The sequence below is a fragment of the Boleophthalmus pectinirostris genome, unplaced genomic scaffold (assembly GCF_026225935.1).
Source record: "Boleophthalmus pectinirostris isolate CB_2022bp ecotype Guang Dong unplaced genomic scaffold, ASM2622593v1 HiC_scaffold_9, whole genome shotgun sequence".
Classification (NCBI taxonomy): domain Eukaryota; kingdom Metazoa; phylum Chordata; class Actinopteri; order Gobiiformes; family Gobiidae; genus Boleophthalmus; species Boleophthalmus pectinirostris.
In genome coordinates this window covers 10,719,864-10,746,285 of record NW_026571541.1, presented here as the reverse complement: position 1 = coordinate 10,746,285, position 26,422 = coordinate 10,719,864, and the positions used below count along the sequence as shown (strand labels likewise).

The following is a 26,422-nucleotide window of genomic DNA, read 5'->3' as shown; positions in this document are numbered from 1 at the left end:
TAGTTCTGATGTGTCAGTAAGATCAAATATGTGTTGGAAAGAAGATAAACAGCCTGGTTTGAATTAGTCCTGGCTTAGTTCGGGTGTAGTCCTTAAATCCTGGTTTGGTCCTGGTTTAGTCCTGTTCTAGCCCTGCTTTGGTCCTGCTTTAGTTCTGATTAGATCCAGTCTTGTCTTAATCTAGTTCAGGTTTAGTCCTTAAAATCCTGGTTTAGTCCTGGTTTCATTCTGGTTCAACCCTGTTCTAGTCCTGGTTTAGTTCTGGCTTAGTCCTGGTTTAGTTCTGATTTAGTCCTGGTTTAGTTCAGATTAGATTTAGTCTCAGTTTAGTTCTGCTTTTTAAATCCTGGTTTACTCCTTGTTTAGTCCTGTTCTAGTCCTGGTTTGGTTCAGGTTTAGTCCTAGTTTAGTTCAGATTAGATTTAGTCTCAGTTTAGTTCTGCTTTTTAAATCCTGGTTTAGTCCTTGTTTAGTCCTGTTCTAGTCCTGGTTTGGTTCAGGTTTATTCCTGGTTCAGGCCTGTTCTAGTCCTAGTTTAATCCTGCTTTAGTTCTGATTAGATCTAGTCTTGTCTTGGTTTAGTTCTGTTTTAGTTCTGGTTGAGTCCTGGTTAAATCCTGATTTAGTCTTGGTTTCCTTCAGTTTTAGACCTTAAAACCTGGTTTAGTTCTGGTTTAGTCCTGCTTTAGCCCTACTTTAGTTCTGATTAGATCTAGTCTTGTCTTGGTTTAGTTCACTTTTAGTTCTGGTTGAGTCCTGGTTTAGTCCTGGTTCAGTCCTGGTGTAGTTCAGATTTAGTTCTGGTTTAGTACTGACTCAGTCCTCGGTCAGTCTTGGTTTATTCTGCTTAGTTCATCTTTATTCTGTGTTGGTTCTGGTTTAGTCCTGATTGAGTCCTGGTTAAATCCTGGTGTAATCCTGGCTCAGTCCTGGTTTAGTCCTGACTGAGTCCTGGTTTGGAGGTCATTCCAGGTAGTACTCCTCAGTGCCCCTTGAGAATTACACAACACGTTTTAAGGAGGGCCCAGTTCTGATTTACTGTAACTGGGTGGATTACTTTAGATTTTGCGATATAAACCATTGTGCTAATATTACCTTGTTAAAGCCAAGAGCCGGAGAATTAAGGAGGAAGTGCAGGGCTACGTGTTGACAGCAGCATTGCTTAGTTTAAAATGTTCTCAAAAATATCGTTGGGTTTCTAAACAAGAAAATTGAGATTATATAGAAAGAGTTGGTTGAAAAGTTCTGGAAATTGGATCAGTAGAGAAGTGAATGCAGAAGAAATGCAGGTTTATGCTTTATATAATCTAGACTTAAAACACAAACAAGGTGTGGAGAAGGATAAACACCTGCAGGATTAAACCAGGTCTTGGTCTAAAGACTCAAACAGGTCTTTACTAGGTCTGAATACGTTCTGATGAAAGATAAACAAGATCAAAACCTGCAGGATTAAACCAGGATTAAACCAGGTCTAAAGCAGGACTCAGCTAGATCTAAACCAGGTCTGAAGCAGGTCTAAACCAGGTCTAAAGCAGGACTCAGCTAGATCTAAACCAGGTCTGAAGCAGGTCTAAACCAGGTCTGAAGCAGGTCTAAACCAGGTCTAAAGCAGGACTCAGCTAGATCTAAACCAGGTCTAAACCAGGTCTAAACCAGGTCTAAAGCAGGACTCAACTAGATCTAAACCAAGTCTAAACCAGGATTAAACCAGGACTCAACTAGATCTAAACCAGTCTAAACCAGCTAAACCAACTAGACTAAACCAGGTAAACCAGGTCTAAAGCAGGACTAAACTAGATCAAACTAAACCACCAGATCTAAACCAGGATCTAAACTCAAACCAGGACTCAACTAGATCTAAACCAGGTCTAAACCAGGTCTAAAGCAGGACTCAACTAGATCTAAACCAGGTCTAAACCAGGACTCAACTAGATCTAAACCAGGATTAAACCAGTACTCAACTAGATCTAAACCAGGTCTAAACCTGGATTAAACCAGGACTCAACTAGATGAAAACCAGGTCTAAACCAGGTCTAAACCAGGACTAAACCAGAAGAAGACCTCCTGACTACCCAAATGTACCACATGATCACTCAGATCTAGAATCAGTATTCACAACATTCAATCAAGAGATCGACAGCTATGTTTTTTTTCAAGTCCAATGCCAATATTATTTGTTTATACTTGAGTGAAACTGATGGCCGACAAGTCCTGTCGATATATTTTAGCCGATACATGAGACCAACTGTGATTATTTAGTCCATTTAAATTTGTCATTTAAATGTACTACAAACAAGCCTTTTTTTTAAACCACAAACTTTTAAGAGAGCTGAGTAGTCATGTTTTCAGTCATATAGTGTTAAAATAAAGCTTGGTGTGTATTTTTTAGGCAGCAGATCAAACCAAAAAAAAATATCACCTGTGCTGGAGATTTAAGGTTGATTACCAATACGATAAAAAGTTAAGGTGACCAGGCCTCCTTATTTACCCGGGACAATCCCAGTTTTGAGCCCTGTGTCCCCTCTCCCAGCAAATTTCATCAAAACCATGAATTTGTCCCAGTTTTATACACGAAATGTGCCAGGTGTCCTTATTTTTGATCATTTTGAGACCTGCCAAGAGTAAAGAGAGGAATATATTGTCATTTGTTTAGCCAAAATACAGAGAACTGAGCTTGAAAATGACCATAAGAAAAAAAAACCAAAAAAAACATGGTAAGACGTTCTTCAAATTATTATTGACCCACAATGCAAGTTATGAATGGACAATTAATTAGTTACCCTCTTTTTCACAATTTTATTTCTCCCAAAAATCCCAACCTGGTTATATTTTGTTTGAATTTTGAAAATCTGGTCACCCTATAAAAAGTCCAAATATCGGCCCAATATATCTCAAATTAAATCCAACCTTCTTAATAATACAATACAATAAAGAGATTTGAATTTTGTATTGAATTAACATGTCTTCTAGGAACATTTAGTGTTTTCGAGCCCGTGTATTTCTTGGTCGCGGCCCTGCTTGCTTGTCATTATCACCCCCCTCTGCCCCGCTCCGCTCCCTGTGTCAGGTAGACATTTTAATTAGCTCCGTCTTGTGTGGCTCTGGACAGTTGTGATGGATGGCTTCTGCTGAAAATACAGTGATAAATCATTCAGCTTTTGACAGACAAACTGCGGCTAACTCCTGCGCCCTCTGGCACTGTCCCCGTTAGCTTAGCGCCCTTCTGGCACCAGCTCCGTTAGCTTAGCCGCGCTGGCTGTCAGATCGAGTGGCGTGTGTGCTATTAGCATCAGCGTCCGCGCTAATGCTTTTGTGCTTAGCATTCATTAGCGCTGGTGAGGAGTCAGGACGTGTGACGGACTGAGAGGCGGGAGCGGCTAATTAACTGGGCAAAATGTTTCATCAAACTGACTTTTAAGAGTAGGTTTATTTTATCTATTTATTCATAGATTTATTGCAAAATTATTATTCTTTTACATAAAATAATAAGTTATAGGTGACATTTTTGGCAACCACAGACATAAACAATTACTTTGTGGGTTGTATGCAAATTATAATTTCCATAATAATTTAAATTGCTAAACACATTTTTTTATTGTTATTTTTTAGGACTGTTGTCATAGCGATTGACAATTTAAAAATATGATTTGTTTTAACCTCCTAAGACCCTTTTTATTTATTTATTTCTTGCCTCCTAAGACCTGACCTCTTGCATGGCATGCATGTTTTAATCATTTTGATGGAATACAATAAAGTCACAATTGAATAATGATTTGCAAAACTTTATTAAGTGCCTGAACAACCCAAAATGTGTTGGACATTTATGTCCACATATATGGACACCAGGTCCTACGAGGCTACAGGTGAAAAGTCCTCAAAATGTTCCATCTAATAGGAAGCTGAAACCCATGAATAATGCTGCATTCTATTGTGCTCGGGACTCGGGGAAAACCGACCTCCACCTTGGGAAAGTGCAATGGAACGGCCAATCAAATTAGGATTCCGAAACACAAACTCGGCTAGTTTGTTGCAGACCGAGTTGGTTGGACATTAAACTTTCTCGAGCATCCATATTTTGCCCAACTGTTGAAATGGAACGTATTTACAATGGATGTAGGGAGAACTGACGCGGGTTTATCGAATACCGACATTCGATAAAATGCAACATAAGGCACCTTAAATCCACATATTTCAGAATCATGACAGTTTAGAACTGTTGCCATAGCAATTACCAAATTAACACAAAAATATTTTATTGGTAAAAAGTCCTCTCAATGGTGCATATAACAGCTTTACCCATTAATACAATTCAAACTACCACATTTAACATCAGAAAGTTTGCAATCATATTTGAAAATGATTTCATGATTTGTGAAGTTGATTAAAAACAAGTGAAGTGTCTTATAAGTTATTAAGTGTCAAAATGTTATTGTGACATTGTGTGTGTTATATTTGCATTTTAGAATAATTTAAACATGAGCTAACTATTCTCTTTCGTCAATCCGTCGGCTGCTGTCCCACCTCTTGTCCCTGCAGCTCATTTGGTTTGCATGTTGAATATATACGTCTGTCTCTTTAGCCTGTTGGGTGAAGGTCAGATAGTGCGAGGAGCCTTGTGATCCATCATGAGGACCAGTGCTGTGGTAGCCTGGTGTCTCTCATCCATCACTGTGAAGGCTTTCGCTGCCCGGGTGTCCAAGTGTCTGCGTCGCGGTGCTACGGATGTCATTAATAACCCCAATGAGAGAATGAACAAGCTAACCTGCCCCACTGGCCTGCTGTTACCGCGGACAGATGCTAACGGTCAGCGGCTAGTTATACATGCTAATGCAGCTACGGCTCAGGTGTAGGCTATGTTTATATGTAGGGATTAATTCGATAGATTTGTCTTGTGTCATCATCAAATTGCAATCCCATCTTTTAGAAATACTTGTGGGTGCTTTGTGTAACTTTTCTAGTGGAGGGTCTGTCAAATGCTTTTCTCGTTTGTCTGAAATGTTTCACAGTATGGTATTAAATCTTTCTATCTTCTTGGAGACCAAACCAGAGCAAGTTGCAGGTCAGATCTGTGGAAAGGCTTCCCCGCTGTCAGAATGCCTGTTTTTCTGGGCATTTTTGAGCTATAAAACCGTCAGTAATTGAATAAATGCAAGGTAGAGCTGTTTAATGTCACAATATGGAACATTTCAAGCAGAGCATTGAAACAAGCAGCTGATGCACCCCTAACCAAAAAGTTACATAGTGCACCTTTAAAGTCCCACACTTTTATAGTTTGGATGTTTTTATTGCTTTGGGGAAATATTAGGAGAACATGTACTGTGTGCAGGCTTGCATCTCCACAGACTTGACTCTCACTTGGCTTGCTTGTTTCCATGGAAAGGTTGTTCTTATTATCTATAATATTCCACAGTATCACTTCGGTTTTACAATTTCTCTATCTTCGCGAAGAATGTTCCAAAGTATGGTTTTAGTTCGCTTTTTCCACAGAGTCATGCACTTAGGCTAGCCTAATTCATCAGCCAGTTTCACTTCGTGGAAACTGTCTGACCTCGCAGCATTAGGATTCGTTCGCTCGACAGTAGGCAGGTACTTTTTTAATTTAAACAATCGCTGCTATTTGTTTGTGACATATGTAATGCACCACTAATGGGGTTAACTGGTAGATTAAACTTTTCCCAAATCCCATAGGAAGAAGGGCAATAACGTCTTTCCCCTTGATAAAATTCACCAAACATTCTCTTTGTTCTGGCTTTAAATCCTCGATCTCGGGAATCTTTGCCAACACAGAATGTCTGGCTTCATCTACATCCATCTTGACCGTTTTGTTTACTGTTGTGCTGTACCACAAAAAGTGATCCAGTCATGGCTTCGAAGCTCTTCGCTGATTGACCAGTGCACTGTCTACAACTTCCAGGGTTTGGTTTAAGTTTGGTTTAAGCACAAGTTAGTCTTATAGTCGTGGTTCAATCCTCAGATATCCCTGGTTTAGACCTGCTTTAGACCTAGACCTGGTTTAGTCCTTCTTAACAGCTGGTTTAGCCCTTTCAAAGCCCCATCTTGCTTTAGACCTTGTTAGTCCACGCTTGGGTCTGGTTCAGGCCTGGTTTAGTCCTGTTTTTTTCCACATGTTAATAAACTACTTGTGCCACTGTCCTGCTGTTGCCTCTGACAGATGCTTGCGGTCAGTTGCTAGTTATACATGCTAATGCGGCCGTGGCTCAGGTGTATGCATTTTGATGGGGCTTTAATTTGATGAGTCTGTCTGGTCAGATACACACACTGGATGCATCATTGTCAAAGGGCAAACAAAGATATCACAAAATCTGTTACAAATGATTGATGAGTTTAGAATGCTTAAAACGCACCTTGAACCAGACGTTGTCCCCGTCTTGTCCAGTTTTTCTTTGTTTTAGATTATAATGAGTTTAGACAATGGCAGTTATAGACTTTGAACTTGCAATTTTAATCTTGTTTTAGACCTGGTTTAGTCCAGATTAAGTTCCTGATTAGACTGAGTTCAATTTGGACTGGCTTAATCTTGTTTTTGCTCGGTTTAGTCCAAGTCACTATGAATTTTGATCACTTTAGTTGTAGACTTCGAGCCTGCAAATTTTGCCCTGTTTTAGACCAGGTTTAGTTGAAATTAAATTAGTTTAAAATAAAACTTGGACTGGTTTAGATCTGGTTTAGTCCATATTTGTTTAGTCCAGGTTAATATGAGTTTGGATCGTTTCAGTTATAGACTTTGAATCATGCAGACTTCGGTTTTATTTTAGACTTGGTTTAGGTGAATTTAAATTCAATTTTTTTTTTTTGTCCAGATTAATATGACCTTGGATCATTTTAGTTATAGACTTCGAACCTGCAAACTTTGCCCGGTTTTAGACTTTGTTTAGTTGAAATTAAATTAGATTAGAATAAAACTTGGACTGTCTCAATTCCTGGTTTAGAACTGGTTTAGTCCATCTTTGTCTAGTCCAGTTTAATATGAGTTTGGATCATTTCAGTTACAGACTCTGAACCTGTGGGCATGGTCCTCTTTTAGATCTTAAAATTTAAAAAAGTTAAAATTTTGACTGTCTCAATCCTTTAGACCCGGTTTAGTCTTCATTTTAAGGTAGTTATGCCCTTACTTGGTCATTAGATTAGACCTGGTTCAGTCCTGACTTTGACAATTTACATTAGCAATATGAGACAAACACACTCATATCCTACCATTTGTATAAGAGCTGATGCATTTTGAGTCAGTACAAGCTTCAAAATATGTAATATGTATGTGTTTTTTTACGGTTCCCACCTGGTTCAGTTCTGGTTTAGAGATGTAAGCACAAAAATTTTGTGCATCTAATTTTCGACTATTTTAAAGGTGCATTATCCGTTTTTGTAGAGGGTCTGCCACCTGCTTGACTGCATGTAGATTTTCCTGAAATGTTTTAGAGATGCCAAAGGTCGTTTTTAGAACCTGTGCGAACGCCCGTAACTGAATAAACACAAGATATATTTGTTTAATGCCGTACACGCAATAACGTCACCATGGAGACAAGCAGATGGCAGACCGTCCACCATAAAAAGTTACACAATGCACATTTAAAGTTTGTTATTGTCATGGATATCCCAGAATCCCTTGCTTGTCCCGTGCTCCTGCCTGATTATTTTCCACAGGTATGCAAAACAGAGGAACTGAGATAGGCAGGCACACAAAGAGCGAAAGGGAGAGTGAATAGCCAGCGCTGGATCAGTACGGTGCAGACGATCCCTGCCCTCTGGTCCTGAAATCTGATCGCGGGGTTGTTTTGAAAGACTCCCTTTGTGAAGATTCTCCGGTGAAGAGTTCTCAGTGTCTGTTATGACTTAAAATGACTGACCGAGTTTTCATCGCGCCATAGAAGATAAAGCATGGGCTTGAAAAGAAGGGTGAATGCTATAGTTTGAAGTTAATTCCCCTTCATGATAAGAGAGAGTTGTTTTGCATGGGTAGACTGGAGTAATTGACGATACAGTGGGTTGGGTGTAATGTTCTTAGGTTGTTTTTGGAAAGCTATTGTTGGACTATAGTTGGCTCTCATGCGTTTTAGTCCCTGGTGTATTCTCGAAGTAGAACATTGGCTAGCCTGCGCCCGGTCTTGAGGTGGGCAGTACTGGCGATGTGATTGTGTGGAAGAATTTTAAAAGGTGCATTGTGCAACTTTTCTGGCGAAGGGTGCGTCAAATGCTTTTGTCCATGGAGGGGTTATTGGATTCTCTGGAATGTTTCACAGTATGGTATGAAATCTTTGTATTTTCAAAATCAAATCAGACCTAGTTACTAAGGGTGTAACAATAACCAACGTATCGTGATGTCGTATCGTCAAAAGTCTCTCAATAATATCATGGGCCATCACAATACATCGAAATGCCAGTCTCTTTGCTTAAATTCATTGATACGGTGCAGCAATACCTAAAAAAACAGAGGGAACTGCATAGGCCATGATCCTTTGCTTTGTTTTGCTGCAAATTACTTGGAGAAATAGCAATTCTAAACACTTTAAAATTTTTAATTCTTTGGAAAAAGAAGCATATTCACAATTTTGTTAGCCTCAACAAAATATCGCAATAAATACTGTACCGTGAGATGTATATTGTGAAAATATTGTACCATGAGATTTGGATATCGTTACACCTCTACAATTACAGGTCAGATCTGTGGAGAGGTGACCCGCTCATAGTCAGAATGCTTGTTTTTCTAGGTATTTTTGAGCTATAAAACCACCTGTAATTGAATAAATGTAAGATAGAGCTGTTTAATATCATATTGTGGAACATTTGAAGCCGAGCAAAGACATATCCATAGAAACAAACAGGTGATGGACCAAAAAAGAAGGAGCAAAAAAGTAAAGTAAAGTTATACAGGGTTCTCATGGTCATGGAAATCTTGGAAAAGTCATGGATATTTGTAAATTCAATGTAAGTTTTGGAAAAGTCTTGGAATTTTAGTATCTCTTTCACGCAACGACAATGTTCTGTTAAGTTATCATTAGGCTATTATGATTATTTCTGAAAACATATGAACATTAATCTTTTGTTTAAGAGAGATGGCAATAAATGCACTGAGAGTATTTTGAATGTTAAAAAACTATAATACCAAACCATAAGTTGAGTGGAAAGGGTTAACATTTCATATTTAGCCCTAAAAGTCTGATCAATTCTACACATGTAGGTGCTGTAAAGTCATAGAAAATTCACTTTAGATGATGGAAAAGTTTTGAAATTTTGTCTGTGAAAAACAGTGGGAACCTTGTTAATAACAAAATGTGTAGGCGAATGCTACTTAAAGATGAAAGCTTAGATGAAAGCCGGCTGTAGTGTTGGTTTAGCCCTGGTAGGTCCTGTTTTGGGGCTTGGTTCAGATCTGTTGTAGTCCTACTTAAGCCCTGGTTTTGTCACTGAATTAGAGACTTAGTTTAGATCAATTCTGAACTAGTTCGGTCAGTCCAGTTTTGGGCCTGGTTCATTCTTGGACTACCACATTAAGGTCCTGTTTAGTTTTCGTGCCGACTTAGATTCATCACGGCTTATTTGCTTTGAAAGACAACCTGTTTCTGTGGAGATGTTTATCTGTCTGGAATGTTCCGCAGTATGACATTAAATTAATCTGCTGTACGTCCATGAAAACACACAGTTGGTTTCTGTGGAGACGTCATTGCTTTGTCTGGAATGTTGCTCAGTTTGGCATTAAACTCATCTACTGTATCTCCATGAAGAAGACACGCAGTTGAGGCCACGCTATGTTAAGTTACAGGTTAGATCTGTGGAGAGGTGGCCCACTCACCGAAGGAGTGCGCATTTTTCCAATATATTTTTGAGTACTAAAAACTAGGGATGTAACAATAACCAAAATATCGTGATATCGTATCGTCAGAAGTCTCACAATAATACCGTGGCCTGTCACAATATATCGAGCTACAAAATCCTTTGCTTAAATATATGGTTTTATAGTAGCAACAGCTTATAAACATCGGGAACTACATATCCCATGATTCATTTCAGTGCAGGCAACATGAAGAAATACATTTTTTACTTGAATTCTTGGGATCGTGATGGAAATAATGGAAAAAACATGGAAACCAAAATCTTGTCAAGGTATTTTAAAAGCAAAAAAGAGTCTTATCTACAATTATATCAGCCTCTCCAAAATATCGCATTAAATATCGTACCATAAGATGCATATCGTGATAATATCGTACCAGGAGATTTGGATATCATTACATCCCTACTAAAACCTTCCTGCTTGGAATTGATTCAATGCCAGATGTTTAATCCCATACCGTGGAACATTCCAGGCGATGCAATGACATCTCCATGGAGACAAGCAGGTGGTGTCCCTTCAGCCAGAAAAAATATATGTTCGACAATAGCTCAGTTGGTAGAGCGTTTGTCCATTGATTTGAAGGTTGGCAGTGTGATCCCAGCTCCCACAGATGAATGCTGTTGTTGTGTCCTTGGGCAAGACACTTACCCCCCTCCCTTCCAGTCTGTCTGTGTACATTGGTGTATGAATATGTGTGTGAAAGACTGAGTGGTTCCTTGATGTAAAGTGCTTTGAGAACCTTGAAGGTGATAAAGTGCTATATAAAATTGTGACTATTTACCATTTCTCTAGTGCACCTTTAAATAACATTCTAATTTAATTGTCATGTGTGGATAGCGATAATTGTATCATTAGCTTTTGAGCAATCCTGTTTTTGTACTAAATTTTAAACCTTCTGTACCCCCTTCACACGACAGCTCCTTTAGAAGAATTCAGCCCAAAATGGACAAAACCCCTGCGCCCTCAATGGCCTTCTCTTTTAATGCGCCTCAGCTTAGGAGACAACAGGGACTGGGCGGGATAGTCTTACAATGGCACAAATAAAGGACTAAAGCTTCAGTATTGAAAGAGTGAAAGCGCTATGGGGTAGAGAGGAGGGATTGTAGTGTCCCGAGTCTATGAGGGAATCCATTTTTTGGCTCATCCAGAATAGAACAGTAAGTCACCACGCTCTTTGTCCAGCTTTGATCTGTCAGAGAACGGATTTGGGCCCTGACGACTGCTCTGAGAAACCCGCTCAGAGAATGGACTGGAGAGAGAAATAGTATTAAAATAAAATTACAAAAAAATGAATATGGGAACGAACAGTACAAAATGTCTTAAAGCTGCACTGTGCAATCTTTCTAGTGTGGGGTCTGCTAGTGCCACAGCATGAGTTATTGCTGTTATTGCTTTCCCTTGAAAGTTCCTCACTGTGGCATTAAACATATCCATCCTGTATTCAATCAGTTATACTTGTTTTAGAACAAGGGCATCAAACTCAAATTCACAGAGGGTCAAAATTAAAAACTGGGACTAATTCGTGGGCCAAACTAAATATTTATTGCAAAATTTCAACAACATCTGCATGTTTTCTCTTCTTTCAAGATATGCAATGTTAAACCTTCTTATTAGAATAAATATTTAATAATAGTTTTGCTTAAATATTGAATCCAGAACAAACAGAATATAAAATAATAACACAATTTTAAATAAAAAATGCCTCTATAGCCTATGTGTAGCCAGTGGGCAGCTCTAATACATATTTGATATGATCTCGCGGGCCAAATATAATTATATTGCGGGCCAAATTTGTTCCCTGGGCCTAAGTTTGACATGTCTGTTTTAGAAAATGCCTTGAAAAATATGCATTCTTATGGTGAGTGGGGTTGCCGCTCCACAGATCTTACCGGTAACATGGCCAGGTCTTTGTCTCCATGGTGACAAATATGTTAAATCTCCATATCCATAGAAACAAGCAGGTGGCTGACTCTCCACTGCATAGGGCATTTTCAAAAAAATTCTATATGGCTATCAAGGTCTACCATACCTCCCCGTAACTTATACCAGAAGTAATTACATTTTTATATTGATAAAAAAAAAAAAAAATGATTGAGAAACAGTCTGATGTCAGGTCTGATCTTGAAATAAACCAGGACTAAACAAGATCTAAACCAGGACTAGAACAGTACAAAACACTGTACACTGTGTAACTTTTCCAGAGGTGGTTTTCTGGATGTGGTCCCAAACCTGAGATGTTTGGTTTAAATAGTCCAGAATATGGTATTCAGCTAAACTGCATTTATTTAACAACAGATTCACAACAGTGTTCAAAAAGATCTTAAAAAAAAAATCATTCTTACTGTGAGTGGGGATGGACATTCTTAAGTTTATGGTCACACTGTGGAACATTCTAGGCACATCTCCATAGACACAAGCAGGTGACAGACCATCTACCACACAATTTATACAGTGCAGCTTTAAGAAGAACTAAACCAGGACCAAACCAGGACTAAGCTGGTCTAACACAGCTCTACATTACGATCCATGCATTCGTCACACGTATTGACAACCAGCGATTTGGCGTTTAACTGCCAAGTGACCAGCGAAACAACATAACAAACGTGGAAAAAATGATGAGACCATAAACTAATTCCATGTGTGCCGAGTGTGTATGTTTGAATTACATGTGGTTTTCCTGACGCTGCCCGGACAGAGATAAATCCAGTGAGTTTGAAGGGAGATTCTTCAGGACCACCCACTGTTGCGGTCTCCCTCTCTGCAGTCTCCTAATGCAAACCCTCTTTCCACTCACTCTTCCACTACTACGCACCGTGTTGCTATAAACAAAACACAATTGTTGATGTAAAAAAATTCAAAACAAATTTCAGAAAACACCGATCAATCTCGACGACAGAGGTTAGCGTTTGAACATCGGACCGATTTTGTAGCGCTGCCGAGATTTGTTAAGTCGTAGATTTGAAGGCCTATTTAAGTCCTGTCTTTGCGAGGTTTATTGTTGGTAAAATCCAGCTTAATGTCTGGGAAAGTCCTGGTTTAGTTCTGATGTAAAACTGGCTTACTACAATGTTTGGTTTGGCATACTGAACCTTTGACTACACTGGCTTCAGTCCAGTCCTGTTTCACACCTGGTTTATTCCAGGTTTTTTTCTAGTCTAGACCTGTTAACCTGGTTCATTATTAAGACAGTGTATTCTTGACGCATACTATCTATAGAAAGGATTACAACTTCAGTATAGTTTTGGTTTGGCCTGCCGAATCCTCTGAATTTAGGCTCTTTTTGGTCTTGGTTAGGCCACTGTTAGACCTGGTTTAGTCCTGGTTTAACTTGGTTTTAGTTCTAGTCTAGACCTGCTAACCTGGTTCAGAATTAAAGCTGTGAATTCTTGACACATACCATCTATAGAAATGATTATAACTTCAGTATAGTTCTGGTTTGGCCTGCCGAATCTTCTGAATTTAGGTTCTTTTTGGTCCTGGTTAAGGCTTTGTCCACTATTGTGTTGTCTGTAACTAACTTGGTTTTAGTTCTAGTCTAGACTTACTAATCTGGTTCAGAATTTAGACTAGGGCTGTGCAAAAATATCGAAATATCAGTGTATCATATTGTTTAATGTGATGGTACAATATCAATATCGTGGGCTGCTGTATCGATATATATCACCAAGAGTATGTTTTGGTATATTTTACAAAATTATTTTGTTACTGCGCTACAGTTTAGTTGCTTGTTTGCAGGAAGGAAACTCATTTTTGCAACACATTTGACATTTTCAGTGTTTCGATGATTAAAATGTTTGTGTTTCATATGAACTTAATGCAAAAAGTGGTTGATTGAACCATATCGAAACATTTTGAAATATATCATATCGAATCGAAAGTGCACTGTATCGAGATATGTATCGTATCGTGGCCTGTGTATCAAGGTATTTATCGTATTGGCAACTTTTTAATGATACCTAATTAAGACAATGTTTTTTTTTAACTCATACCATCCATGAGAAATTATTATAACTTTGGTTTAGTCCTGGTTTGGCCTTAGACTTTTTTGTGGTCCTGGTTAGACCTTTGTCCAGTCTTGATTCAGACCTGGTTTAGTCTAGATTTACTCCTGGTTTTGCTTTGGTCTTTGTCTTTGTCTATAGTGTGACCTGCTGCAACCCTTTTAGCATAAAGATCTTGTTTACTTGATTATAACTTCGATTTGAGCAAATTTCTGCCCATTAGAGATGATGCCAGATCATTTTCACAACCGCTGGTTTATGTGAAACGCACTTTGTAATGTCTTTGTAAAGCATTATGAGCTAGTCTGAGACAGCTTAATTATTGCCTATTGGAAATCTCATCGTTTCCGCACAGTTTGTTGCATCCTGGTTTTACTGATCCTCCCTTCAAACAGCTTTCGGCCTGTAGTCTGTGAAGCATGCATCTCAATTAACTCTGCCTCTGGAGCTGACTAAAAAGGGCACCTACTCTGACATCAGGTTGACCCTTCTTTCAAATCCAACCACTTTCCTCCTCAACGCACATGTCCGAAACCTTAAATATAACATACCACGTCTTTGGTCACTGCAGCGGGCAAAACCTCTTAAACAATACTAGCTAATCCTTGAATCTTCCCTGTCTCTCCTCATGCTAAGTGCGTGCGCTGATTGCTTGTGAGATTGAGAGATAGCACAAAGCACGGACCCGCCTAATCTCTTTTCTTTTAAGGCTGGCGATTCTTCACGCACCCCTGTAGTCTCCAATCAAAGAGGCCCCCTTAGCTTAAGCGTCAGCGAGAGAAGCAGCCTGCCGGATTTGCGCCGCCTGATTGATGGACTGGGACTGCTCTGTAGAATGGCTCAGCAGGTTGCAGCTAGCCCAGCGCTAATCCAGCCGCTACAGAGGCCAGTCTCCAGGGCGCGGAGGCTAGCGGAGGCTAAGTTTATTACGGATCGTCACAGGGAAAAATGGGATTTCCCAGCGTTTTACAGTGGTGTGGGTTTCCTCTGTTGTTTGTATATGGGAGCGTGGCTAAGCAGTGGTTTTAGTGGGAGGCCCTCGTTGGTTGCGGTGTTGTGTGGAAAGCGAGTGAGAGCGGAAGAACACTTTGGGGAGTTGTTTTTGTGACTGTTCTTTAATGTTGAGTGTGTCCTGATGTATTTATGATGAAGGCAAAGCAGTTAAAATGTAATTTATATTTAAGGGCATCTATAAATTATAGGACAGTTAACAACTATACAGGATTGTTATAATAGTTAGTTAAATATTATAGTCAGTAGGGCTGGGTATCATTAAGAAGTTGCCGATACGATACATACCTCAATACATAGGCCACGATACGATACATATCTCGATACAGTGCACTTTCAGTTACGATATATTTCAAATTGATTCGATACGGTTCAATAAAAAACAAAAGCTAAATCATGGCTCTGATACTAAAAGTGTTTGTTCAACCACTTCTTGTGCAAAGTTTTATTCATTTCATTTTATTCATCAAAGCAGTGAAAATGTCAAATGTGTTGCATAAAAAAAAGTTTCCTTTCTCTGAACAAGCAACAAAACTGTAGCGCTGTAACAAAATAATTAGTGAAAATATACCCCAAAGTACTCTTGGCGATATATATCGATACAGCAGCCTACGATATCGATACTGTATCATCACATTAAACGATACGATATATCGATATATCAACATTTTTGCACAGCCCTAATAGTTAGTAGTTAGTTTACTTTGTTCAAGTGAAGAGATCATTTGAAAAAGTTCATCATTGTCAGTATAGTAATATTGTCAAAAGACAGATCTATTTCACTGCTATCAACATTTTATTACTTCCTTTCTTGATAAAAATCCACTGTAGATTATTGTCTTTCGTAATATCTGTAGAAGAAGATAACAAAAAGAGCAAAACTCAAAACGGAGATTTCTGTTTTTGCCCAAAAGTACTTCAAAAGTTACTTCAAAATAACACTATTGTCAAGTTATAATAAAACGGATTTGAGGTAAAAACTGTATTTTTTTCCTAAACAATTTATTTTATGGACAACAACGAACATAAGAAAATTAACGCAATGCAAAAAAAATTCAAAAAGTAAAAAAAAAAAAAATAAAAAAATCAACAATTTTACTTAAACGTCTCAAAAGGAAGTCACATATAAATATAGTATAGCAAACAATGTTGTATTAATTTAAAAGAACTACTACATTGAGAAAAATAAAATAATAAAAAAACACAAAATTATCAAAGTGAAAAGATCTGGTATAACATTATTAACTTTATTATTAAGGTAAAATAAATGTAAATTACTCTTCCCTCTTGGCCTTGTTCTAGAACATAACAGCTTTTACCCCATTGGCCGGTCTCGCCACTCTATTTGATTGACAGCTGATTCCCTCCAATCACAGCCGCAACTGTTTCCGTGCACCTTGTAAAGAATCGTCCTTTTGTTGCCTCCTTCTGCTTTAGCGCTTTGGGAGTGAAATCTTAGCCGTCCGACTCCACACTGGCTATTACACAAACGCATAGAGCAGCCAGAGAAACCCCCTGTAAAACTATCTGCCCCAATCAACCCGTCACTCAGAGGGCGAAGCCAGAGCGAGTAGCGAAAGTGTCACTTAGCTTAGCGTCGCTGGCCTTGCTTAGTGTGTGTGTGTTTTGGACGCTAACGGATAGAAAATTAAATGGCAAAAACAGAAGACAGAGGTTGCCAAGTGTAACGACATTTGTTTGTTAAGTGGTTTCAAAGGGCACCGGCTTTGGTAGCGATCCAAGTCTCCTCAAAAAGCCTCCGTCAGATTTCTTACTCGCTTTGGACCACAGAACATAAAAAATAAACTTACAAAATACATTTTAAAAAGTTCTGGACGTCGGCCATTTGTGTGTGCTATGTATGTTTTATAGTCTTGAGTTGCAGCTCCTCGCATTTGCACCCCTACAAGAACGTTGGTGTGCGTTTTCTGTTTCACTTCAGTTATCCATGTCTCACCAATGAAGTAATAAGACATGGCATCTTTAGGACTGTAGGTTTTTAGTGGTTTCGTTGATTAATCGTTTGACGTTAGTCCAGTGAGGTTCATTTGGTCTTTCAATAATTTATGTTATTAGGTTCTTTTTTCAGACCAAGAGTTTGTTTTCATACCTGACCGTTTCGACTGCTCACTATCGGTCTTCCTCAGAGTGGTCGCATGATGTTGCTGTGGCGTGACCGGTCAGTTGATTTAAACAGGTTTTAGGCGCTGTCTTCCTACCGGTGGAGGCAGGACGACAGCGTCATCTGTAGTCAAACTTCCCCAGGACAGTATCCCAGGTGTGTGAGAGTAAAAAAGCCCCCTCGTCTTGGTTTACAGTCCCGTGGGCACGTTTCTGTATTTCGATCTCTTTAATCAAGAAGCGATGTTTGTTTTCCTCTGTCCCAGTGATGTTTGCTCCGTCCCGGTCCATAATGTGGTTCTCTCTTTTACAGTGGTCAGAAATGGCCAATTTGAGTTGCTGTTGTTGTTCTGCTTTGTGTTTGGTTGCTTGTGCGCACGCCTTCGCTGTTTGGTTGACATTGTCTTAATCGACCAAAATTTGTATTCGACAACTATTCATTTTATTATTATAGATTATTTAAATGTATATGCGACAACAGCAGAAGTTAGTGAGAGTGTGTGAGTTAGATTTGGTATTTTTTGGTATATACTGTTTGTAAAACGGCAGTTAAAAGGTGCATTGCGTAACATTTCTGGTGCTGCTTGTCTCCATGGAGATGTTATTACTTTGCCTGGGATGTTCCATAGTATGATATTTAACATTTATTCATTATTGGCGTTTCTGTTGTTCAAAAATACAGTATTTCCTTCTGTGAATAGGGGCGTCTTTCCACAGATCTGAACTGTAATGTGTGGAACATTCTAGACAAAAGCAATTCAATTTGTATGGTGATAAGCTTTTGGCAGACCCTCCACTAGAAATGTTACACAGTGCACCTTTAAACTCATGAATCACAAGTTGAGTTTTTATAAAAATACTTTGTTTCCTAGTACTTTTTCTGCATAAATAGTTGTTTTTTTTCATGAATTCCGCTCCACAGTTTGGGTCAGATACACAGAAATACGTTATACTTTTGAAAGCTTTTACCACTCCCACTTTTTCATCGGCATGATGTCTTTAGTCGACCAAGATATATTTTGTCAACTACAGCCCCGGAGTTTTGGACACTAAAGAATAGAAAATACAATGGGAAAAACAAAAGACAGAGGTAGCCAGGTGTAGCGACGTTTGTTTGTTGTTAAGTGGTTTCAAAGGGCAGCAGCTTTGGTAGTCGTCCAAGTTTCACCGATGAATCATAAATATTTGAGAAAGAGCAGATCTCTTTATCTGACCTTTAGTGCAGTTGTATTTGTTTTTGTCTTGTCCTGGTTTGAGCCCTGGTTTAGTCCCGGTCTATTCCAGATTTTGAGCTGATGTATGGGCTGTTTCCACATTTCCTCAACCCCTAATTTGAAAATGATATTGGTGCAATGAAAGAACACATTCAATTTTAGCTTCTTTTCCTTTTCCTTCCTCATCAAATGCCCTTCTACAAACATGTATTTATTCAGGTTTGGAAGTTGGCATTGGCATGGTTTTTGTGGTTTTTGTGATGTTTGTAACAAGAATTGTGATTATTTTTTCTTAATACGCCTTTGTTTAATGTTCAAATTTTTATGGGCAAAGAGGAAATGACAAAAAGACTGAAACATAAACTAACAAACTAATAAAAGAATCCCTTTTCAGAACATCAGGGTTAGCAGTTTTTATACAGAATCTGGAGGAAGTTATTGTACTCCAAAAACTCCAGCCTTTGAGATTGCAATATTGATTCTAACTACTGTATTTGTTCTCTTCCAGCTTGTAAGATCGGATACTACCGTGCCCTGGCCTCTGATGGTCCGTGTATGAAGTGTCCTCTTCACAGTTACTCCACCAGGGAAGGCTCTACGTCCTGTGCGTGTGATAAAGGCTTCTTCCGCTCGGAGACGGACCCAGCCTCAATGCCCTGCACCCGTGAGTACTACTCTATAACTCACTGTGAAATTCATACGATTGTCTGTTAAAGTCATCTGCACAACAATACTCAAGCAATGTGGTTGTAATCATGCTCGCCGTACAATGAAAAGCTTCCTGGTTTAAAGTTACATTAGGCAATTTTTCTGATGGAGGTTATGGTTGTCGTTATGGAGATGTTATTTTTCTTTTCATTGAAGTTTCTACAGTATGGTATTCAATATCTATCTTGCAGTCATTCAGCGAAAGGTGATTTAGGCCCCATCCAAACTAGTGCGTATTTGAGTCGTTTTCGTCGTGGATGCAGTGTTCGTCCACACTAATCCGATGGAAAACGGCTCCAGAGACGGAAGGATCCGGTGCCGTCAGCTCTCACGAATTCATCTGAGTACGAATCTGCTCCAGCACTGTGTGGATGACTGAAAATGTTGATACGCTGATATAGGTCTATGTGCCGCAAAGTAATTCACTGCCAAAACGAGGCTAGAAGAGGCTAGAAAATATGTCCATTCATATATACGTCTATGCGTATGACCTGCAGACGGATAGTCTCTGAAAAGTTTAACATGAACCATCTCCAACACAATAGAAGGCTTGCAGACACAGAAACAACATGTCTGGACACAAATCCTTTCCGATACGGTGATATGGTGATACAGTGATTACATAGCCTTAATTGCTCAAAAATCCCATTAAAATATGCATTCTTACGGTGGGCATAGTTGCTTTCTACAGATCTGACTCGTTACTTAGTCTGGTGGTTATCCTTATTATAACCTTAAACATATTTTAGGACAGATCTGCAGGGAAATCTGCAATAGTGAAATATAGAGTAATCTGATTTAAATTCTCATTTTAAACTACTTAAGAAACAGGATACGAAAATGAAAAGCACAACTTAAATATTTGAACAGAGGAAGGAACTTGTAAAACTTATTTAACCAATGTCGATCCAAAAACCATTTGAGCCCAAGACACAGAAAATCTTTAGTTTCAAAATTTAAAACTCCATATTATATCTCTTTTTGTGGCTTAGGCCTGCGATATATTGCTGACGAAAGTATTACGGAAATATTAAAAACAGGAGCTGTTCTAAAAACAAACAGCAGAATGAAACACTTTAGTAATTAGTTGCATCTGTGAGGAGTTATAGAAATTATTTATTCAACTGTCTTCAGCTCAAATGTTCATATCATAGTACAGAAAAACACCACAAAGCTCCCCTCTAATACAAAGAAAACGTACCTACGCCAAATATTGACTCCCACAAACTTGCTAAAATGGTTCCATCTACCATTTATCGAGCGATAAGTTGATATAGTAATTATCGTGACAGGCCTATGATTGCAAAACCGAAATAACTTCCAAAACTAAGCAAAGCTACCTTACCCCCACACGCACCCTTCCAAATGCGTGCTTTAATAGTTGGCTCTGGCTGCAGGTGGTGCGCAGTGATCAGTCTTAGTGACAGAGAGTTAATGAGAGTGTAAAATGGCTCATCTAGTCTCGCTCCCACAAACACCGACTGCAAAACAAGCACGAGCGAAGACGAATACCAGAGATAAAGCGCTCCAATGACCTGACAGCAAAGGTTTCAACAAGAGCAGGAAGGGAGATGGAACGTGTTTTATAGTATGAATTATATTGTCGTTGAAATCAAATTACGCTTTCACTGTCATGGAACTTACAGCAAGTGTTTCAATCTAAACTTGGATTGGATGCGTAAGTGTCTACAGTGGAATTTATGGGGTTCAGCTTCCCGTTATATGGCGTCGTTTTGAGGACTGTTGACCGTTCAGAAGTTTTGGTTTTAAATAGGCAATTACTATGGCAACGGTCCTAACTTTCAGAGACCTGAGCGAGTTTTGCGGTGACTGGAAAGCTAACAACAATACTAATAGGGATGTAACAATATCCAAATCTCTTGGTACGATATTTTCACGATATAAATCTCACGGTACGATATTTGTTACGATATTTTGTGGAGGCTTACAAAACTGTGAATATGCTGCTTTTTCGTCATAAAATACCTTGACAAGACTTAATCCAGAGACTTAAAAGTGCTTAGAACTGTTATTTCTTCTTGTAGTCTGAACTGAAACGGGGCAAAGGATCATGGTCTATGTAGTTCCCCCATGTCTTTTTTTAGCTTTAACTATTAATTTAAGCAAAGAGACTTGTAATTCGATATACTGTGATGGTCCACGATATTACTGTGAGAACTTTGACGATACGATACCACGATATTTTGACTATTGTTACATCCCTACTTCCTGATCGTTGGAGCGCTTTTTAACTAATCGCAGAAAGGACACAGTTAACTTCTGACGTCAATGCAATATTTTTGTACCTAGAATAACTGTGAGCGGGGTTGCCTCTGCACAGATCTGACCTGTAACTTGGTCTGGTTTGGTCCCTGTGAGGTAAAAAGCATTTAATGGACTCTCCACCAGAAAAGTTACGCAACGCACCTTGAAATTTGTAAAAACTTCAACTGATTTTTGGCTTCTGATGGCTGGTAATGGACAATTCAACTTTCATTAACCTTTTTTATACCATTCCACAAAACAAATGCCTTTTCTAACCAGGTGCATATAGGGAAATGTAAACCACTGGCATTTTAAAGCAGTTTAAACTCTAAGGAAAAGTCCCATACCACAAACAGAGGCTCTGGAGACATGTTTTGGTCTCCTGTCTCGGTCAATAATGCAGCGTGCTGAGTGATGACTCTATTGTAATCTGACAGAACATTTAAGACCCACAGCCAGAGAGCTAAAGAGGCTTAGCAGATGTTTGGGTGGTTAGGACTGCTTTGTGAACACTGGTTAAATATTATGAAGTCATTTTTAAAAATTTCGGTTCAGCGGCAACACAAAGCAACAACCACCTCTTTGAGTTACTGTGAAAACCGCTGTATAAAATTGAGGTATTATTATTTGTCAGTGTAATTTTAAAGTTTAAGATTAAACCATAGACTGTATATATAAATAGACGTGGCTAACCCGCTCGCCGCCGCGTTCCAAATGGGAAGTTCGCATGCGGGCTTTTCTGGCTCCTTCTCCCTGGCTCCCATTGACTTATATCGGAATATTGTGGCCCCTCTTTCTGTAACTGCTGCTGGGAGCCTCGTCATTTTGGTCTTAAAATGTTCGTCCAAATTCAGACTGGTTTAAAATACCAAGAATGATCCCATATCTTGTTTTTAGATTTTCCATAGTTTGACATTCCCAAATTTCACTTTTTTTTTTTACGTCAGCGGGTCATGTTTGATAATTATTTGTAATATTTAGTTATTAGTTAGTAGGGATGTACAAAAATATTGAAATATCATTATATATATTGTTTCGTTTAATGCGATGATACAGTATCGATATCGTGAGCTGCTGTATCGATATATCGCTGAGAGTATTTTTTGGCATATTTTACAAAATTAACAGTTTTATTGCTTGTTTAGTGGAAGGAATCTCGACTTTTAGTATCACAGCCATGATTTACCATTTATTTTTTATTAATCCATATCGAATTGATTTTGAAATATATCGTATCGAATCGTAAGCTCACTGTATCGAGGTATATATCGTACCGGCAACTTCTTAAAGATACCCAGCTGTATTAGTTAGACAAGTCCTTAGTATAAGATGTAGGGATGTAACAATATCGAAATCTCATGGTACAATAATATCACGATATGCATCTCACGGTACGATATTTATCGCGATATTTTCGAGAAGGTAATAGAGTTACAGTTAGGATACTTTTTTTGCTTTTATAATACCTTGAAAAGACTTCGGTGTGAATCATTACTGTCATAATCCGAAGAATTAAAGCAATAAACATATTTCTTCATGTTGTCTGGACTGAAATGAATCATGGGATATGTAGTTCCCTATGTTTTTTAGCTCTTGTTACTATAAAACAATGCATTTAAGCAAAGGAGCTCGTAATTCGATATATCGTGACAGCTCTTTATATTATTTTTAGACTTTTGATATTACAATATAATATTATTTTGGTTATTGTTACATGTCTAATAAGATTTTCAAGTTTTTATTTTTAAAACTTTTTCCAAGACGTAGCACGAGGACAGAACCCATCCCATGTGAGTTATCGCAAAAATCCAGAGCCAAATATGAATAATAATTGCTTGGAGCAGACCAGGGCCCTCGTGTATCCGATTACCAATGGGTTTAATGGACGCTTGTTAATCAGAGCAGCTTTAGACCGCGGCTGCCGCTAGCAACAGCTGTCAAAGCTTATTACCCCAATGGTTTAGCCTAGCGCCCTATATCCATCTCCACCATAGCATAAGTGTGGGTTCAGGACTCCCAACTCTCCCACCGACCTTTGACCCCTGAACCCTGAACCTGTCTGTCGTCTGCTGTTTTCCTTCCGCGTGCGCTTTTCCTGCGAGCGCTGGGCCACATGCGCAAGCTAGGTAATTACCGCCGTCACTCAAATCGGCGCAATCATTTTTGGGGCTCGCAAAGTTGTTTCCTGTTTGGATTTGAAAAGGCGTCTGGTTACGGTTTCAGATGTGGATTACAGATAACTTCGCTTATAAAAACAAGTAGATGTTAGTTTAGTCAGTAGTTTTGTTGCTTTGGGAGTTGTAGGGTTTTGTGGATCGAAGGGACTAACTTAAGAGATGCTGATTGGAGCACATTTTTACCCCTAGAAGATTGTTTTCTGTATTTTGTTTTAGTACACAATCGGGGCCTTATTTGTATATTGTACTGGTATTAAATATTAGGTGATTTTATTGGGTTCTCAAGACCACCCGCTGCTCCTGACAGTCTGCCCCAACTACAATGAAAGATGGGTCAAATGTAGAGGACAAAATGTGGTCTTTAAAGGACAGTACCCATTTTCCATGTAACAGTAAAGTCCAAGTTGTTTTGCCCCAGTGGAAATCAGCTGGAAAGTCCTCCTGAATTGTACCCTTTATGAAACTAAGTTAGTTTATATATATATATATATATATATATATATATATATATATATATATATATATATATATATATATAAGTATTAACTACACAAGCAAGTTACTAACTTCTGGATGTAATTATAACCAAACCTTTGCTTAAATGCATTGTTTTATAGTAGCTAATAAATGTCAGGAACTACATATCCCATGATTAATTTCAACACAGACAACATGAAGAAATATGTTTTTACTTGAATTCTTGGGGTTATGACAGTAATATTTCACACCAAAATCTTGTCAAGGTATTTTAAAAGCAATAAAGTGTCCTATCTACAATTATATTAGCCTCTCCAAAATACCGCAATAAATATTGTACCGTGAGATGCATATCTTGATAATATTGTACTGAGAGATTTGGATATTGTTGTAAAATGACATAAACAAGGCGCGACATTTGGTCTCGCTACATTCACATTTCATTTTATTATGATATAGAATGCTGATTTTCTAACTCAATACATCACAGTACATGATGCGGCCAACTCAAGGCTGGCGAGAAGGGAGCGCCCGGAGGGAGGAGGGGGACGTTCCCGCCGAGACAATGTGACTTTCAAGTCAGGGGAATGCTTCAATTGGTATTTTCCCCAGTACAGATATTTTGTAAAAGCAGCGTCGGATCAAAATGAGGCTGCTGTGTGCTGTTTTAATCTAGTTATGAAGCGCTTTTATCGTCCAAGAACCAGGAACTAACAATGATGTGCTGTTAACATGCTAGTTAATGCCCCGCTGTGGGCTCTGAATGCTCATCTTGGCTTATAAACTCATAAACTTCACCGCTGCAAATCGTTTGAATGTAACTATATCTTGTTTTCTTGTTTTGAAGACAGTAAACAGCTATTGTTATTCATTTAAAATGTGGATTATAATTTCGTGGATGTCTCTCTCCAGAAATGACCCAGACAAATAAGGATAAAAGAAAATGACCTCTTAAAGTTATTTCGGTCCCGGTTGGGTTTCTAAAAGGTCAAATGGAGCGCTGTTGGTAATTAGGGTGCATATGAGTCCGGCCTATATCTGCTTTCCTCTGTAGCCAGAGAGATCCTGATAATATCTTGAATGTAATTTTATCCAAGTGTAATTGCCTATGGCCTATTACTGCTGTCCAAGCCAATTGTGTCTTATTTGCTTTTCTATTTGTTCTTTTGATCAGCTGCTTTGAAGACCGCACATAACAAGTTCAAAATTAAGATGAATTTAACAGTGCACGATGTAACTTTTTGGTTGGTGGTCCGTCATTTGCTTGTTTCTATGGATATATCGTTGCTCTGCCTGGAATGTTCCATAGTTTATGACATTAAACAGTGTTACCTTACATTTATTCAATTGCAGGTGGTTGTATAGCTCAAAAATACCAATAAAAACAGGTATTCTGAGGCTATGTTTATATGATGACGGTCAGAAGAACAAAAGACACAAAAGTGGCATCTTCACTTTTTATTCCGTGTTTAGACGAGCGTTTTTGGGAGGAAATCTGCGTGCGTAGAGTGACGCAAAAGTGTGTGGAATTTGATTGTGTATGCATGCCAGGCAGCTCGGTGGTGACTCTAGGTGGTGATGTATGTGACATAAACACGTACGCAATGTGACCAGATCTGACCAGAGTTTTGCATCTGGGGCAGTGTAGATTGAAAAGCTACGGCGGAGCATATTCAATTTTTCCACTCTGGAGGGTGGTTTCACATTTTTGCGTTTTTAAGCCCTAAAAACGCTGTCAGTGTCTAAACGAAAGGCACTTCCGATAAAATAATTTACAAATCTGACCTGTAACTTGGTCTGGTTTGGTCTCCATGAAGATAGACAAGTTTAATACCATACTGTGGGACATTCCAGACAAAGCATTAACATCTTCATGGAGAAAAGTATTTGACGGACCCTCCACCAGAAAAGTGACACAATGCACTTTTTAAAATACTTTAAAGAGGCTGTACCAGATTTTTATTGTCTTAAAAACACAAAAAACAGAACTAGTTAATTTTAAACAGTTTGCAGTGGTCCAAGGTTATTCCTCAATTACCTTTTGCATTCAGAGCATCCTAATTATTCACCACAAGGAGAGTATTAAGAACGTTTCAGAACTTTCAGAGGCCAGAGCAGAGTTTTTATGGGACAGCAACTAGCATGGTAATACACTGCACTGCACTTCCTGATTATCATAAAATAAAATGCTTTCCAATTAGATGCAGACAATTATTTTGACCTTTAGATCTGCTCAAATACACGGAAACAAATTCTAAACATACAAAAATGCATATATTTGGACTTGGAGTTTTGAGTTGCCTGTGTAAAATGCATTTGTTACATCTTGTAGTTAGGGAAAAGTACTATAAAGTAGTTTGTGAATAGTCCATTGAGCATGTAGGAGCAGACACCCATGGGAGCAGCTGACTCAGAGTGAAGGTTGTAAAAATGTTATATTCTCCATTTTGGGGTTGCTTCGGCTCTTGATGCGATTCTCAGATTTTCTCAGTTTTCTTAGCCCTGGTTTGAAGACATAAACGACCAGCAGAGTGTGTGGGGAGACAGTACGGTAGATCTTGAAAGTTTTGACTCCTCGTTGTAATTGTAGTGTTAATGAAA

General features: G+C 38.6%; 1 protein-coding gene across 1 annotated transcript in view; it reads left to right on the top strand.

Annotated features, from left to right (window-relative positions):
- The window catches only part of epha4l (eph receptor A4, like), a 143,071-nt gene that overhangs the window by 39,985 nt on the left and 76,664 nt on the right, over positions 1-26,422 (top strand). Inside the window, exon 4 of the mRNA XM_020918581.2 lies at positions 18,703-18,858. Coding sequence (XP_020774240.1) covers positions 18,703-18,858 — 156 coding nt within the window. The remainder of the gene's footprint in view (positions 1-18,702; positions 18,859-26,422) is intronic.